Source organism: Phyllostomus hastatus, unplaced genomic scaffold, assembly GCF_019186645.2.
Source record: "Phyllostomus hastatus isolate PE091 unplaced genomic scaffold, TTU_PhHast_1.1 phas_contig_86, whole genome shotgun sequence".
NCBI lineage: Eukaryota > Metazoa > Chordata > Mammalia > Chiroptera > Phyllostomidae > Phyllostomus > Phyllostomus hastatus.
Genome location: NW_025333977.1, coordinates 54,048,638 through 54,062,649, shown reverse-complemented (window position 1 = coordinate 54,062,649; position 14,012 = coordinate 54,048,638). Strand labels below are relative to the sequence as shown.

The 14,012-nt window shown below is 36.2% G+C and overlaps 1 protein-coding gene across 4 annotated transcripts in view; it reads left to right on the top strand.

The window, feature by feature from the left end:
- The window catches only part of ROBO1 (roundabout guidance receptor 1), a 408,510-nt gene that overhangs the window by 360,415 nt on the left and 34,083 nt on the right, over positions 1 to 14,012 (top strand). For 2 of the 4 annotated variants that reach the window (XM_045851195.1, XM_045851194.1), the window contains 4 exons: positions 4,958 to 5,112; positions 7,808 to 7,978; positions 9,809 to 9,916; positions 12,959 to 13,103. In XM_045851195.1, the coding sequence (XP_045707151.1) occupies positions 4,958 to 5,112; positions 7,808 to 7,978; positions 9,809 to 9,916; positions 12,959 to 13,103 (579 nt within the window). Of the gene's footprint in view, positions 1 to 4,957; positions 5,113 to 7,642; positions 7,979 to 9,808; positions 9,917 to 12,958; positions 13,104 to 14,012 lie in introns of all 4 variants that reach the window. The other 2 variants (XM_045851193.1, XM_045851192.1) reach the window with 1 other exon arrangement.

The window sequence follows — 14,012 nt, the reverse complement described above, 5'->3', positions numbered from 1 at the left end:
TTAACGAAATGAAATGCGAAAAGATGCTGAAATGTTACAGAGACAGCAGTTAAGATGTTTGATTCAGTGCTCAAAAGGAGTTATAGATACAATTTTAAATTTATTAGCCAAATATATTTATTGAATACCTACATGTGACAGGCACTGTTCTAGTTGTTCAAGATGCATCAGTGAACAGAGTCAGTAAAATCCCTGTCTACATGAACCTTACACTTAGTGGAGGAGATAGGACATAACTAATAAACATAAAAACAAATGCTTGTACTAGCATTTGAGTGATATGGAAAAGTAGAACAGGGTGTGGGGATCAAGAGGGCATTAGGAAGAGGTCTTGTTTTCTAGCTGTGGTGAGCATGCACACATGTGCGTATGCTCTATGAGCCAGACTCCCACACTCATTTCTCTCATGTCCAGCCTGTGGATGCTGGCTACCCCCAGGCATCTCAGCCTCTGTGAGCCCTCACTGAACCCCTGGCCTCATTTGATTAGTGGCACCTAAGTCAAAATGTTCCCATCATGCCCCTCCCTCTTCCATTACCACTTTTTGTTGATGCTAAGTATTACCCCCTGCACTATCACTACTTTGTTTGGCTGCAGGCACTGGTTCTCTCGTTCCTAATCGGTTACAAAAGCTCTCAGCAGTCCTGCCTTCATCTATCTTTGTTTATACTATTTCCTATGAATTCCCTTTGCCTATTGGAGTCAGAATGATTTTTGAAATGCATATGATCATGTGTCTGAGTGGCTGAAAATCCCATTTTCAGTAGAACCTGCCATATTTAAAATATCAAATCTAAATTCAGCATAGCACAGGAAGCCCACAACCTCTGGGGCTTCGCAGGTCCTCTTCACCCCTCTGTGTACCACAACTTACAACCCACCTGCCATCTGCCAATATTGCATTCCCCTGTATATGTTCTCTTTACATCAGCCTGGCATGTGTCTCCCCTGCACTTACCAGCTTGCTGAGGTTCACCTGCTGCATCGTCCATGAACATTTTTGTGCTATGTAAAAACTACAGTTCAATGCCTAATATGAGGTCATGCAATTTTTTTAATATCAAGGATCAGCAAATTATGGCTCTTGAACCAAATTCGGTTTTGTATTTAAAACTTCGCAAAAATACAGCCAAACTCATTGTTTACAGGTTGTCTGTGACTGCTTTTCCACCACAGTGGCCGAGTTGAGTCATTGCAACAGAAAATATATGTCCTGCAAAGCCTAAACTGGTTCCTACGTGACCCTTTGCAGAAATAGTTTGCCAGCTCCTGATCTATAGGATTGCCTCTCACAGTCAGTTGTCAGATGCAGGAGGGCAATGGCTAAATAATGTGTTAATAATTAAATGCATGACTTTTTGTAATGCAATATTTAATATATTAAATTACTTCAATAAATTCAATACATGTATTATTGATCTTTGAGAGATAATCATCAAAAAGTATCTAAAGAAGGGAATGAGTTACTGGGGAAAAAAAGGATGTCAGAGGACCTAAGTTCAGTCCTTGGTGGCTTCAGAGAAAACTTGAGGTGCTATATATTTTCCTGCAATAAAGGAGAAGACTTAGCTGGAAATCTCCAGTTCTCATTATTGTAAATTTAGCTATTCCCACAGAAGTGCAGATGAGGATTGTGGTCAGCAAAAAGACTTCTTCTTAACTTGAAAAGGGGAAGGACTTATGATATAATCCAGAGGAGAATATTGGAAATATTAAGCAGCTGTTTCAATTCATTTGTTTTCCTTACCTCAGTCATCCCAGTCACCTCTTTAAAAAACCCCACTTAAACCCAAGACCAGAGCATAAACCAGGAATAAGCAAAGAAAGTCTGAAAAGGGAGTAGAGAAATCTGGCTAATGGGGTGGAAAATGCCAACACATTTCCTGGCAATGGGAGGTGAGAAAGTAACTGAGCTCAGGACTTGCTTCTCTTGAAATATTGGCCACTCTGAGATCTGTCCTTCCCTTCTTCCTGACTTCAGAACTCTGTTAATTTACCAATGGCAAGAGGAGACAGCCCACAGTGGTAACTGCCAAGCCCCCTCACCTTTTTCTCCAGCCCCTGGGTCCTGTAGTATTTTATTTTGTGGTGTAGGTGTTCAAATAGGTGTGGGGTTTATTTGTTTCTTTGTTTTGATTTTGAGTAAGTGATCACAGTACACAAAGTAAAAAAAGGAGCAGAGAAATTGAAGGTAACTGCCACACAATTATTTAAGTGCCTTTGCCCTCTTTTCCCTTGTGACACAAATCTACCCCCTTAATATAAATGGGGTGATCATTTTTTTGCAAGCCCTCATGTCTTCCTTCCCCTGACAATATTGCCCTTTTGAAGACAGGGAAGAAATAAGGAAAACTTAAGAATGTTAGCATGAAAACTTAATTAACATATTATATGACAGTATATTATACGGTAACATTATATAATATTTTAGACACATCTCAATCACTGTAACTAACACTGTGTTTTGCTTCTCCTTCATTTTGTATTGTTGGGTAGCTAAATCTGTTTTATGCACACTAGACCATCTTAAATGCATAAACATAGCCTGTTAGATTGTTAGTTTAAAGAGACCTCATAACACCTTTATCAGAGTAGCTACATATGATCTTGACTTCCCCAAAGACCTCTGAAAAACCCACATGACATTTTAAGATTTATATGAGCTGGTAATCATGGTTAACTCTCTTCCCTAAGTAATTAGTATTCCAAATGCAAGTCTAAACTGAGAACCAGGATGTGAGTTGTTAATCCTACTTCCTGTTGGAAATCACCCATAGATATGAAAAGTGCTTTCAGCCTATGATGATATCAAAACATTAGCTTTCAAAGTGTCTTTATTAGGGAATCATAGTAGCATAAAAATTTCATCTTTTCCTTTTGAAACATGTAAGACAGGCTGTGGAAAATTTGTACTTGACCCATCTTCAAACATACCGTAATATCTCTGCAGTGTCAAATATGGAAATTTATTTTTAATAACATCTATAGTGATAACACACATGGTTTAAGTTCAAGAGAAAATAAAATAAGGAGAGCAAAAGATGAATGGAAGCAGACTTTCCACAACTAACATTTATTTCCAAGGTCCCAGATATCCGTGCTGTAGCTTGCATTTAATGTTTTAAATTTCAACAGTTCAGCAGCATTGCTCCTCAAAGAATGTTTTTATCAATAATTTAAATAGGAAGTTTGCTCCATTTTAACAGCTTTATGGCAACTTTCAAGACTCTAGACATTTTCCTCACTCTTTTTTTTATTAAGAATATTTGAGGGCTTGAGCAAATTTCGGCATACTCCAATGTATGTTTATAGCATCCCAGATTAGAGTGCAGATTTTAGAACCCGGCTACTTGAGTTTGAATCCCAGCTCTGCCATTCACTCACTTTGTATAACCATGTACGTATTTCTTAACCTCTCTCAGGTGTCTCAGTTTACTCATCTGTAAAATTTGGATAATAATAGTAACTACCTTGTAGAAATTTTGTGAGGTTAAATGAGTTGATACTTGTTAAGACCTCAGAACAATGCCTCATGCATTGTTAGCAAAGAATAAATATTTTATTACATATATACACATATATTTACAAGTAGATACACATGTAAAGTGTAAATCCATATTCTTCACTTGAAGTGAATTATTCCTCAAACAACCATCATTTGCATAGTAAATTTTCTCAGTTGACTGTGTCAGAATAGGAATCCTGGAGAGTGTAATGTCAGGTTTTTGCTTCCCAGGTAAATGGGAAGCATGGCTATTACACTTAAGCGAAAGAGAGAGAGAGAGAGAGAAACCATGCAGGAAAATCTTTGTGGAACCTGGAGTCCCAGTCTGTTTGTTGTGGGTCTGACGGCACATGATGCATCATCACCGCCTGCTGAGGCACTGAACAGTGTTGGAAAAAGACATCAGGAATATCTTCCTTGGACTCCATTTAGCATCTTGAGCACTGGTGGCCCAAGGCTCCCATTAATAATTGCTGATGTGCTTTGCATTCTCAACACACAATGAAAGAGGATTAACATCTGTTGTGCTAAAACAAACAAATGAGCAAACAAACAAAAAACCATGAGCACTAATATTTCTTACAGTGAACATCTTTGTTTTACCAGGTTTAATTCGGTACCTTTCCTTTGTGTATATAGGGATTTATGCATTTTACATTGTCCCCATCAGAATATAATGACAAGCTTAAAGAACTGTGCACTGAAACATTGATGAAGCTCTCTGCAAAATGTCACAGAGCTCCAAGCTCACTATTTCTGAAATATTGTTTTGAAGAAAAATATGAAAATGTTCTTCCTGGCTGGCGTAGCTCAGTGGATTGAGCTCAGGCTGCGAACCAAAGTGTCGCAGGTTCGATTCCCAGCCAGGGTGCATGCCTGGGTTGCAGGCCGTAACCCCCAGCAACCGCACACTGATGTTTCTCTCTCTCTCTCTATCTCCCTCCCTTCCCTCTCTAAAAATAAATAAATAAAATCTTTAAAAAAAAAAGAAAATGTTCTTACTGTGATCCATTGTCTAAGTGAAGAACTTGTTCCATTTGTTTAAGTTGTGAGAAGAAAAATGATTTTTAAGGGGTCAAAAATGAAGAAATGTACACTGTCTTAACTATGGTATTCTTTAAGTTACTGAAACACTAAAAGAATATGTATCCACATTTTTAGATTTCACATTTGAAGTTTAGTCGCTGTGACTAACGCTGGAGTAGAGCATTGCAAATGACACAGTACTTTAAGTCTGAAGCACTACTTTGCTGGTTTATAAAGTTGCGGTTATTTAAACTGAGGCACAGCCAAGAATAGTACATGACAGTTGTCTTGTGTATAAAGTAAAAGCAATAATAATGTCATTCAGTGTAGTTGACCAAAATGTGGGTGAGAATAATGGACTTAAGAATTCATTGGTATTCTGAATAAGAAACATTATTTGCTTACTGTGTATTTTTTTTTCTTTAGGCCAGGACTTCTCAACATCAGTGAGCCTGCTGCACAGCCCTGGCTGGCAGACACGTGGCCTAACACGGGCAACAACCACAATGACTGCTCCATCAACTGTTGCACAGCAGGCAGTGGCAACAGCGACAGCAACCTGGCCACCTACAGTCGCCCAGGTTAGAGGTCCAAGACATTGATAAGTACATGCAGTATAAGGAACTAGATGTAAGGAGATGAGTTCCTTTTCCTCTCTCTACGTTGGAAAGGAAAGTTTGGTCAACATTTTCATGAAATGTTGACTATTGTTTAGCAGTCTGGCCTGCTTACTTTTTCCATCCCCTTGTCTCCACACCTCACTCTCTCACAGAAGTGTTCCCACTTATGTGATGGGAGAATGGAAAATATAAACTCCAGAATGTGAAGCAAATTAGGAAAAATGAAATTATGTAAGAGTTTTCATCTTTATAAGAATGTTTGTACATAAAATTTTAATTGCTATGATTTAATTCTTTTCAAGATTTGTAGAATAAAACATCAAAATGTCAACAAATCTATAATTTCGGTGAACCAAATTCTTTAATAGCAGTAATAATGACAATTGTGCAACAGTAATAAAAATATTAAATTAACTGTAATTTAAAATCACATTTTTATAGTATAGATATAAATCCTGAGGACATAAATATACACACACATATATATTTTTTGCACAAGTGTATGCATACATTTATTTTGCACTTTGTGTTTTGGGTTCAGAAATAATGTGTAAGTAAATTACTTTCTAGCATTTCATGCTAAAACATGCATGTATAGTATATAGTTTTGGAAGGAATTAACAAAAAATTGCAAATGATTTTTATTTTTTAAAAAACCATCAATATTCAGGAAATATTAAAAAAATCATAAGGAATCAGACTATATGACTATAGAAGTAAAATATCCCACAGAATTAAGGAACAGGCAAATAAAAGATGGCATTTAAGATGTTATATGCTATAAAGAACAATCATAGTGTAATCAGTAATTCTAACCTTGAAAGAAGTCCCACTGGATATGGATATGAATATAACATATCCATGTGACCACGCCGGAGTTCTCCAGAGACCCATATTCTAGTTGTCCAGACAGAGAGATGCTCATATAATTATAAATTTAAAAAAGTCTATGCAGAGCTTTATTGGAGAGGGAAAAAAAGACAATATGCATTTAAATGTATATGTAGAGCTTTGTGTCCAATATGTAGCCTCTGGCTGTAGGTGGCTATTTGAATTTAAATTAAACGAAGTATAATTTGAAATTCAGTCCTTCATTCTTACTAGCCATAGTCAAGTGCACAGTGGCCTCCTGCAGCTGGTGGCTACTGTAGTGAACAGTGCAGAATAGAACATGTCCGTCATCTCAGAAAGTGCTAATGAATAGCACTCAGGTAGAAAGACTGCGGAAGAAAAATGAGATTGCCAAATCTACATGACCTTTCGTAATATTTCTTAACCACTATTACACAAAACTTAATACCTAGAAATTAGAAATTAGAATTACTAAAGCCCAGATGAATCAAGTATTTCTGCTCCCTGGTCACGTATTATTGAAATACTAAGTGTTTGAATTCAGTATTATAGAGAAGTTGCAAGTTTCCTTAAGATTATGTTCATATTAACATCCATAATAGCAACCATGTCAACATTTGTTAAGCTATGCAGTTGAAAACCAACCTTCAGGGTGACCTATTAATGTTGTTGCCACTGTGAACTACTACACGAATGACATAATGGTATTTTTACCATTGTAACTTCACTAGTGTATTATGTAAAATGTTTTAAATTTAAATTATGATTTTACTTTTCTTGCTCTTTTAATATCTTTAACTGCAGGATTTAAATATTTATATATATATATATCAGTTATTCCACTCTCAAATATTTCAATGAAGAAAAAATTAGTAGAAAATTGAGTTAGTGGACATAATAGATATTATTTCAGGCTTTATTTGATTAAATGACCCTGGGTACTTATGATTCATTTTACCATCAATATTGTCATTCTTGGGATGTTTTTATAAAACCACGATAAAAATGATTAACACCTTTACCTTATTATGACTACCACCATGACCAAGAGAAGAACTAATAAAAATTTCCTGAACACTATTTACTGTCACTCCTCTGTTCTCATATCTTTTGAGTAGATGTACTTTATAAAATATTTAAATCTCATGTTCTTTGATAGGAGGGCAGAGTTGTTGTTTTTTTTTTTAATTATTCTCTTAGCTTGGATTCTGAACTTCTATGCTTTGTTCTGTTGCTTCAAGTAGCTAACCAGTAGCTCAAATCGTTCAATAACTCCAGCCTAGAAAATTTAAATTTGGGACATAAAAGTACTCATATATTTTATTTTGGCAGAATTTCTATTAATGGGGTTGTTAAACATTATCTCAAATTGGGCAAATTAATTGCTACATAGCACTAGCAAAAGTTCAGATTAGTCAATGTCTATATAAATTCTGGGTGTCCTCTCTTATATCCTCCATTTTTAATTGTTTTCTTTAGAAAGTACATGTAAATACTTGGCCCTTTTCATCGATCTTATTTAAGCCTATTTGTTCTTTACATAACAATTTTACTGTGACTCACAAAGCTACTTACAAAGAAATTTAAAACGAATAACCATGGAGAATGACTTTTTCCTTTTCCTCTCCATTACACATAGCTGATTGTATAGCAAATTATAACAACCAACTGGATAACAAACAAACCAATCTGATGCTCCCTGAGTCAACTGTTTATGGTGATGTGGACCTTAGTAACAAAATCAATGAGATGAAAACCTTCAATAGCCCAAATCTGAAGGATGGGCGTTTTGTCAATCCATCAGGGCAGCCCACTCCGTACGCCACCACCCAGCTCATCCAGTCAAACCTCAGCAACAACATGAACAACGGCAGTGGGGACTCCAGCGAGAAGCACTGGAAGCCTCCAGGGCAGCAGAAACAAGAAGTGGCACCCATTCAGTACAACATCATGGAGCAAAACAAACTGAACAAAGGTGAAGAGCTTTGCCTTCCTTCCCATCCTGTTTTGTGTGGGTCCCCGTAACCCTCCCACCCTGTGTGCCGAAACTTGTCCGGCACTAGTAAGTGAAGTCTGCCTTTTGTTACCAAGGTTTTCTTATTTCTTTGGTCTCAAAGTTTCCAGTGTCAAAGAGTTAATTAGCACAACAATAACCTTGGAAATTGATTTTAAAATAAATATAACTATTTTCAAATGGTTTTGAGATTAATTTAAATTTAATCGTAGGTGAGGGATTGCTTAGGACAGACAATCTTTTATTCATAAGGCAGATGTACAACCGTCACAATACCTCACAATTTAAATAAATAGACTATCCCATTTTTCCACTCAAGGATGGAAGATAATTGCTTCTATATGGTCATATAAATGAATGGCATTTTTTATATCAGACTGAAGAAAAATAATTACATTGAACCAGAGAAGTGGTTCAATTTGTCGTATCTCTCGCCTCATGCAGTTACGAAGACTGCTGCACTGTATGATTTTAGAACCTAAGTTTCTTTGGTTGACCTGATTGAAGTCTGTCAGGATAGAACCTGAAATAAATTGAGTTTAGTGTTAACTTGTCGCAGCAGAATGGTATTTTTATGGCCAGAGGGGAATGTTTTTCTATTGTAATGTGTGTGAGTTTGAAGAGACTGGGATTTGATTTCTTTGTAGTCCTTCAGGCCAGTGCTTTAATAACATGATTTGCAAAGATATACCATAAAGAAAAAAGAGATTGCTCTAAATTGAATAGATTGAGTAATTTTGTGCAAGTGTTCAGGTAAATGATACATATTATTGTAGATAATTAGAGACATAGATTTATTTTAGTTAGGCTTGAGTTGGGACCTCTTTAAAAAAAAATAGATTACAGTTAGAGATTACAAAAGATGGCTTAAACCCACTATTTTGTTTGATTAAGTTAGTGTTGTATGTTTTAATTTCATAATCCATTCATCTTGCTTTTTTCCCAGTGTAAGAAAACACTTGATTGGCATAATCCAATTCAATAAATATTTATTAAGACTCTTGGACAAGTTCATGACAAAATCTGATAAAGATGAATAGGGCTGTTCTGCAATCATAGTGTTCTCGGTGGAAATTCAAAATGTTGTTACGTTATTCCTCCATGGTATATGGCTTCACTGTGGACTTGGGAAAGGTCTGGCAGTCCTCTGTACAAATATTTCAGAGCTTTGATTTATTGTTTATACTGCTTGTAAACAGACTTGGTATGTCAAAATATAATAAAGACCTGGCATGCAACTAGACTGACACATTATTACTCATTACATTCCAGTGGCGAGTTTATCATTTGGATTTTCCCTTCTGCCTCTGTGGCAGATAGAAATACTTTGTTTTCTTATCATGGATATATTTTTATTAGATACAGTCTTGCCAACAAGTTTTAGTTTTTCTTTTTACTTATTATTTTATGACAAATACATGGTATTTTCCTGATTTTTTTATTGTTAAAATGATTTTGTTACTATATTTATAAAGATAAGAAGTTAAGCAACTCTGATTTCTGTCATAGTTGATTTGTAAGTAATTTAAAGAGAAGGAAGTGTCTCTCATAGGATCTGTTCACATCTATGTTAGTTTAATTCATGTAAAGAAGAGGATGCAAAGAATTTGTATTCTATAAATTTTAGAGGAGACATGTTTGAACGTCTTTATTTTTTCTTGACTTTCCCTCTGGAATACTTAGGTACATCTTAGCAAGAGATCAACATGATGATTTAAAGGTTAATTGTTGGTAAATGATTGGGACACCAAAGAGAAAATAAATGTTTAATTTTTTATCTAAAATGTCTAGATTATCGAGCAAATGACACAATTCCTCCAACTATCCCATACAACCAATCATATGACCAGAATACAGGAGGATCCTACAATAGTTCCGACCGGGGCAGTAGTACGTCTGGTGAGTAAGGGAGTCAACATCGCCTTGCAAAAGGTGGTGCGTTCCAAGATTATGAATTGAATGCTAATGAACTGATGTGTGGATATGGCATGTCTGTCACTTTACATCATTTTAATCAACCAGTTTCAGGTCTTGTCTCTGCAATTTGAAGGACTGTTCATTCACTAAACCGTTTTATGTTCCGTTTCGTAACAAAGATTGAGGATCTTACATTCCTCCTTGTTGAGGAGCTGTAGTAAAGTCAGAAACATGTAGTCTGTAAAGGCTGCTAAAACTTCTTCACCATCCCCCCACCGCCAGCCAAAGTATAACTAAAAAAAGTTCCACATGTAGTTAATCTGCTAAATTTTACCACTTGAAACAAGACTACAAAAGCACAGAAAATTTTTACACGAGCAGAATCAAATGCCTTGGATACAGTATAGTGAGGCCTAGGTAAGATCTAGGCACAAAAGGAACTGTTCTCAGTTTATAGCCTCCCTATTACCTCCATTCTTTGTCTAAAGCATCGTAAAGCAACCTCCAGCTTAACTCTGAAAGTACCTCAGAAACCTCATTGAAGCCTCTTCCCTGTGGTCTTCATGCTGTCACAGCTGTTTGCCAGCTGTTTTCCTGGTAGGGGCTGCAGATGGGAGCTTGCTGGTACTTAAGGCCTGTTTTTCTAATTAAAGGCAGTTCATTATTAGAACTAACGTGTGGCAAGTCACACCACAGTGAGAACAAAACCAATTGATCTTGACTCTATTATGCTTCCCCAGGACAGGGTAGAACTATCACTTCTGAGCATCTGGACTAAAACTGTTGCTAGGTGCTTTTGGCCAAGTTTTCTACCCTTCTTTTGTAATAAATATGGCATTTGCATTTTCTCATTTTTTCCTGACTAAGGCATGGTGATTTTGTATTTTCTGCCCTATATTCTTTCATGTTTGAATTAAAGAAGCTTAGAAATAGCTCTTTATTTTTTAGATCTATTCATATTCTACCACATGTTGTTTGATTTTTTTAACAATTAAAATCTTATCAAATGACTTTTTTTTCCACGTAAACCCCGAATTAAATTTTGTTTAAAAAAAAATCTGGTCCTGTGAGAGCCATAGAAAATATGTTAATATTGGTATCTCGTACCATTTCATTTTTGAATTCTTAGCCACTTAGAAAATCATAACTTAGCCCTGGCTGGTGTGGCTCAGTGGATAGAGTCCCAGCCTGCGCCAACCAAAAGTTCAATTCCCAGTCAGGGCACATGCTTGGGTTGAGGGCCAAGCCCCCACTAGGGGTCACGCAAGAGGCAACCACACACTGATGTTTCTCTCCTCTTTCTTTCTCCTTTCCCCTCTAAGAATAAATAAATAGAATATTTGAAAAAATAAAATCATAACTTACTAGTAATGGGGAAAATGTGATTCTAGGTTATTAATATTTAAATGACTTTCTCCACCCCTCAGTTTTGATAACTAGATCCTGATGTTCTGCTGCTATTTATTATTATGTATTCTGTGAATATTTGATGAACAGATACAAAAATGTGAAGTATGGTAGTAATTAGGGGAGAGAAAGAAGCAAGCAAATGAAGTGTAGGAGAGATTTGTGATGTTAGGTCTGAGGATGGATGAAGTCGTTAGAGTAGGTGTGTGCCAGGAAACCAAGAGAAAGGTGCTAGGTATAGTCCACTCCACAGTATGTGCTCAGCCATTCCAATACAGGACAACTGAGTACAGGAAGGGAGAATGGAGACCCAAGCAGAGGCCTGACAGTCATCATTTGTTAATGACAGCCTGTCTGTCCCTTAGCCCATACTCAGCACAGCAGCATACCAGTGCAGGAATGTCTGGCTTTATAAACACTGCCATTTGACTGGAACTTCTCAAGTGACTCAAAACCATATGGCTAATATGACCTATTTCATACCCATGTTACCTGTAGCTGTGTCAGAGAGGTTAAACAAAATGAAAAAGACCAAGACAATTCACTGGATTTAAAGGATCAAATGAGAAAAATAATTATAGAATTATTGTCTATAATTCATAAGAATCTAAAATGTATCATATTCGAGGAGGAGTATAAAGACCATTTTATCTCAAAATATCTTTTGACCCAAGTTATTTTAAAATGAATACTCTAAAATGTACAGCTCCCTATATTTAAAGAATATTCCAAATCTACAGTATGAATACTGGGGCACTTGAATAATTGGGCTATTTCCAATTTCTAAGAATGTGAGAGAAACATCGTTTTACTCTAAGCAAGAATTTTATAGAAACAGTGGCTAAATACACTTCTATCCCTTTTTAAGCATCCCTTTATGCTTCTTTTATTATTAGTTATATTAGTTCTTCCAGCAATTATTTTCATCTGCACCTGCCATTGTGACAAAAACTAGTGATTTCATTGTGCCTAAAACATTTCTATAGACAAGTACAAATTATATATATTCAGTGATTTAATGCAACGGTGGAACTCTAATAGATCGTATCTGTATCATATTGTATTTTTAAGTTCCAGTAATTAAATAATGGAAAAGGACTTCAGAAAATATGTCCACAGCTCATTTGTTTTAGATGATAATCCGTAGTGCAATTAATTGCTGTAAGAAGAGCACCATTAATGACATAACTTATAAAATTCATTTATGGTTTTATTGCTTTTTTGCTATTTATTTTGCAGTTAAATTGTACATCTTCTGTTGTACAAAATTCAGTTTAAAATTAATGAAGAAAAGTGTATTTTTCTCTCTAGATGTATGAATTATAAGATCATATATACAGAAAATAACTAACCCATGGGTAATAGGCAATTTTTTAAAGATTTTATTTATTTATTTTAGAGAGAGAAGGGAGGGAGAAAGAGAGAGAGAGAGAAACATCAATGTGCGGTTGCTGGGGGCCGTGGCCTGCTACCCAGGCATGTGCCCTGACTGGGAATCGAACCTGTGATGCTTTGGTTCACAGCCTGCACTCAATCCACTGAGCTATGCCAGCCAGGGGGTAATAGACAAATTTTAGAGGCCAGAAATGAAAGACTTGAATTTTAATTATTTTCAAGGGAGTCAAGGGCACAAGAAAGGGGCACGGACGCCCAAAGTCCCGAAACAGGGCGGCATGAACTGGGCGGACCTGCTGCCTCCACCTCCAGCGCATCCTCCTCCCCACAGCAACAGTGAAGAGTACAGTCTTTCTGTCGATGAAAGGTAAGGGGGATGTCAGAACAAATGTAAGTGGGAAATGCAATTTCTTAAACCCATACTAAGTAATTGTTAAACAAGATCACCAAGGCAAGACTGATTCCTAAGATCCATGAGTATGTGTCTCCAAATAAAACAGTACTGATAGGTCAGCAGGACTTAAATTGCCAAATACAGTCCTCTGTATTGCCAAAAAAAGGAATTTGTGCCTTCAAAGCTTCTTTTGAAACTAAGAATCATGAATCATGAATATATATACAAACACACATATACAATTTACATATGTATTTTATATATTTTACATTATATACATATGACTTACATATATAAGCATGGATATATAATGAGATAACATTATAATAATACATATGAGATTTTATGATTTTCAAATATCAGAACTTTTATTACACATCTCCGCATTTTCATAAAATAATCTTGTGGATTTATGCCATAGCTACTGTATCCTAAAAACTGTATCCTGAAAAGTGATTGTTAGGAATCACTTTATGCTGCAAACCGTAGGTATGTAAACTTTAACAAATTGTCCCTCACAGAGATTTAAGGAGTGTGAATAGTCCACATGACAGCAGGCAGAGAGTTAGTGTGCTTTGTCCACACTCCAGATTCTGTTGAACTGGACATGGTACCACCCAACTCACTGCCTACAGGGAATTAACAATAGCAAAACCAAAATCTGCCTGAAAATGCTGTCTTCTTAGTGACTCTCATAGAAATACATTCTTCTTTCATCACACACACACACACACACACACACACACACACACACACACACACACACACACACCAAACAGCTTTATAGTTCTAACCATGCCAGGAAGCAGACCCTCTGTGCTTTTATTTTCCAATCACTTTATTCTCGAATACTGAACCATTGTTCCTAGGAAAAATACAGGG